At 42.6% G+C, this 4216-nt stretch overlaps 1 protein-coding gene across 1 annotated transcript; it reads right to left on the bottom strand.

The window, feature by feature from the left end:
• Positions 1-220: 220 nt before the first annotated feature.
• On the bottom strand, positions 221-2923 carry LOC103696647 (putative receptor protein kinase ZmPK1). Its single transcript, XM_008778331.5, has one exon. The coding sequence runs from the start codon at positions 2870-2872 to the stop codon at positions 458-460; it is 2415 nt and encodes an 804-aa protein (XP_008776553.1). The 5' UTR covers positions 2873-2923; the 3' UTR covers positions 221-457.
• Between the last annotated feature and the right edge of the window lie 1293 nt (positions 2924-4216).

Raw genomic sequence — 4216 nt, 5'->3', positions numbered from 1 at the left:
GCCAATCTCCACCTTAGAATGAATTTCTAACTGATCACTGATATGGCGAAACCGGTTTCAGATATATGCGACCTAGTTGTCCTCCTAGTATTTAAGGATAATTTATCACACCAACTTGGGGAAGCTAGTCTGTTCAATCTGGTAAACAATAAGATAATTATAATGGGTGAAAACACTTTCGGCTCTGGGAACGGAAAAACGTTAATCCAAAGCTATCATATTGGTAAATAATTAGAAAATAATTACTGCTACTAGCTTCATTTATTCCTTGTTAACTTAAAGAAAGTCTACACACATAAATATTCAGACGATCGACTTTACAAGTAGGAGAACAAACGCTGGATATACAAGCTCATATATAATTTGCCTTAGCAGCTTCCTACATGGAATGCTTTCGACTAAGACTAAGATACATTACTTGATATTATGACCACATATTAACGACTTCATGCCCAACTTACTGGAAAGATGCTGCATGGGAGTTTAGCTCGTCATCAGATAAAAGGAGCATTTGGACTACAGATTTCATGGATGGCCTTTTGCTTCTCTCCTCTTCGAGGCAGCAGACTGCTATCTCCACCATCATTAATGCTTGCTTGCTGTTGAACTTTCCATTCAATCTGGAGTCAACAAAGTCCCCAATCCATGACTCTTGTCCACTCTTTAATTTCTCTTTGAGCAACTCAAGTGACCTCCTCAGTACCATCTCTACCTCCTCCCCCCTACCCATTATCCAGTCTGAAACCCGAGCCCCCTTCACCAACTCTAGAAGCACTACTCCATAGCTATAGACATCAACCTTCCCGGTGATTGGAAGACTCGAAGCCCATTCTGGAGCAATGTAACCCCTCGTCCCTTGGATACGTGATAAGTTTTCTCCAGATTCACCTCTATTTAACAGTTTGGCCAGTCCAAAGTCTGCAATCTTGGGCTCAAAATCATGACCCAACAATATATTCTCAGGCTTTACATCACAGTGAATGACCCACTCAAGGCACTCGTGATGAAGATAGGCCAGTCCTTTTGCCACCCCTACCGCAATTTTAAACCTCTGCCTCCATCTTAGAAAGTTAGCTGAGCCATCACCATGAAATAAAACCTTGTCCAGCGAACCATTCTCCACGAACTCAGAAACTAAGAGCTTGTGTGAGCGTTCTGAACAAAATCCCCACATTCTCACTAAATTCATGTGGTATATTCTCCCTATGAGGCTCAGTTCAGCGTGGAATTCCTCTTCTCCTTGGATCACATCTTCCAACTTCTTGACTGCCGCCACCCTGTCATCATCCAAGACTCCCTTGTACACGGCTCCCGAACCTCCCCTCCCGAGCTCTTCCTGGAAGTTTCGAGTAGCTCTTTTCAGCTCTATGTAAGTGAATCTTCGAAATTGAGTAGATATCGCCCTATATCCCTCCTCCATTGGGGCTGACTGCTCCCCCCTCCTGAAAATAAACCACCAACCAAATGTAATAAAAAGGAGTTCTATTACGAAAACTGCCGATACGAACCAATAGAAATGGGCCCAATCTTTTCCTCCGCTGCTCTTTCGCCTTATATCCTTGCCGATGTCCACTTCTTTGACACTGCAAACAGGCTTATGCCCTTGAAGACGAGAAGAGAGTTTTGAGGTGTTTACATATCTCGGAAGTTTTAAGAATATGGTGCCATAGGTGCCTGGATAACTTTTTCCATTGTGGAGCTCAATTTTTGGATAACATTCTCCGGTTTCCTTATATCCGAAAGCTTCGCATGAACAGTCCGTTTTGCAAATCTTCCTGCATGCCCTAACTGACAGGGAAGGAGTGAAATTGAAATCAGACCCCCAAAAATCTGTGTGGGGAAGCTCCAAAAATTCAGCATGATAAGGTTTGTGGCAGTCGATGCTGTATTTGCGCTTGCAACCTTTGCTCCAATCGCTCGGGTCATTCACTTCAAAACCAGGAGGACAAGTACATTGGGGTGTCGGCGTGTAAACACAGATTCCATTCCTACCACACAGTGAATGTACAAGACAGACCGATGAAAGAGCAACCCCCGAAATCGACCACGTCTTGGTCGACTCGTCCAAGCTGTACAGCCTAAGATTACCATCATAATCCAGAGTCAGCCTCCTAATAATCGCTGGACCCCAGTCGGAAGCTTTGAACGCCAAGTTATCGCTCGACACGAACTGCCCCATGTCGTCAAGGACTGCGGATCTACTGCTATTGTAGGTTGATCTGCCAGTATACCACAATAATTGTCCGGGATCAGGCCAGTAGACTCTAGCAAATTCCGGCGTATCATACATGAGTATCAAAATATTATTGCTGTCAAAATAAGATTTATAGTGGCCCGAAGATAGTGATCCGGCAGCAGCAGCAGATACCAGCCTAGAATTTTGATTTAATGCCTGGTTAGGGAGAAGAGTATCAGTAGGATAATCAAAGCTTTGCCATAGAACTGTACCATCTGGATCCTTCACAACAAGATTCCCAGTATCGAGAAGTTGCATGTGAGCTTGAGGTGAGCCGGTGTTGGTGCTCCAAGCGACCGTGTCATCATAGTCGGTAAGAACCACGCTCCCATCCTTGCGCATTGTAACTCGCGACCCATGACCATTCACAGGGTGGTCACGTTTCGCTGTCCATACGACAGTCTTGGGCTTTGATTTGGAGAACCAGATCGAGAAGGTGAAGGCATTCGAACCAACTTCGTAGAAGCCGCATGCGAATGACGTATCTTGTGAGACGAGGATGTCTGAGTCATCCTCCACAGAAAGGAAAGAACGTCTCGTCAGAGAGCTCCTAGGTGCTGGAGACGCAAAAGGAAGGAGGAGCGTGAAGATGAGAGAGAGACGGATGAGGATGGTGGGAATACTAGGATTTCTCATAGTAGAGAACCCAGCGAAGCTACAAAGAAGAAAGGAAACAAACACATGCTCTTGGTCTTGGTTTTGGATCTGATATCCTATGTATACGATAGTTGCTGGACCTTTAATTCTTGCTGGCCCCACATTCAGGATGGAATTTTCCAAGTGAATTGATAGGGTGTGTAAGTGCTCCAACTTGTCAATTCGAAGAAAAGTCTTCGAGAGGTGAAGCTCAAGCCTGTGGATCCTTTCCGGTGCTTATCTTACGCGCTGGCAGGGAGCTCTCCATCATTGGATGGCCGCCACATCACTCGGAAACAGATAGCTATCATCCATTTAAAGTAGAAAACATTGAATGCCGCGTCAAATACGTGGCTTGCGGGTCAAACTTTGCAGGCAGTCAGATAAGCAAGGGCTAACATCGTAGTTTTTCAAAGATGCACAGCTCTCGTAAGTCGTACCGTGCAAAATAAGTTTGGCTGTTAGCATAACGTGCCAATTTGGATTGTACATAATTTTTTTTTATTAGCATAATTTTATATAAATTTAGATTATTTTTTTATTAGTATAATTTTGTTAGAATAATTTTAGAAATCACATAACAACTTGTATCAATTAGTAATATTTTTCATTGTTAGTATGATCCTATATTACCTTATATTATTTTTCTTGTATAGAGTTTATACAGAAATATATATAATCCCTGAGATGTGCCGAATGTGACGGATCAGAGAAATAAAATCACTTCTCTCTCTTCTTTTTTTTGTTTTTCTTTTTTTCTGTAAATATTTTAACATTGTATCGGAGCCAACAATCACCAAATCTTTTGCACCCTCTCTTCTCCCTTTACTGTGGTCATCATTGCTATGTCTAAAAGCTTTGAAGACCTTCATTGCCAATCTATCGATCTCTGTTTCCGGATGAATCAACACCCAAAACTTCTATATATTTTTTGGATCCACGGATCCTCTATTTTTCCGCAGATTCTTTATTTTCTAAGGAATCAATATTGATCTCATTAGTAGATCTGCATATTTACTATACTGGTAGATTATTACTCGAAGATCCTTTATTTTTTATGGATCCGCAGCTCCTCTCCATCGCTTTTCTCTTCAGCTCCAAATCTTCGGTCGTCTCTCCTCACTGTCGCTCGGCTCCATTCTCTCTATCTCTGGTTTTATTTACTTCCTTTGGCTCCTTCACCCTCCAGTTCGAAGCTAATTACTCCTCTTCAATGGTGCCTCCATTTACGACAATCATCGACCTTTGGTTGCTTTTTCTCTAAGCTCTGTCCTCACTACAACTGTCATCTTCTATGTATTTTCTTGCTGCCATATATCAAACAAGTCAATCGACAGACATCTC

Source organism: Phoenix dactylifera, chromosome 14 (assembly GCF_051530095.1).
Source record: "Phoenix dactylifera cultivar Ajwa chromosome 14, Ajwa_hap1_PhDact_Kaust_v1.1, whole genome shotgun sequence".
Taxonomy (NCBI): domain Eukaryota; kingdom Viridiplantae; phylum Streptophyta; class Magnoliopsida; order Arecales; family Arecaceae; genus Phoenix; species Phoenix dactylifera.
This window is presented reverse-complemented; position numbering and strand designations above follow the sequence as displayed.

What these genes read in the sequence shown, in the direction of transcription:
- LOC103696647 (XM_008778331.5), bottom strand. Translation starts at nt 2,872, where the DNA reads ATGAGAAATCCTAGTATTCCCACCATCCTCATCCGTCTCTCTCTCATC.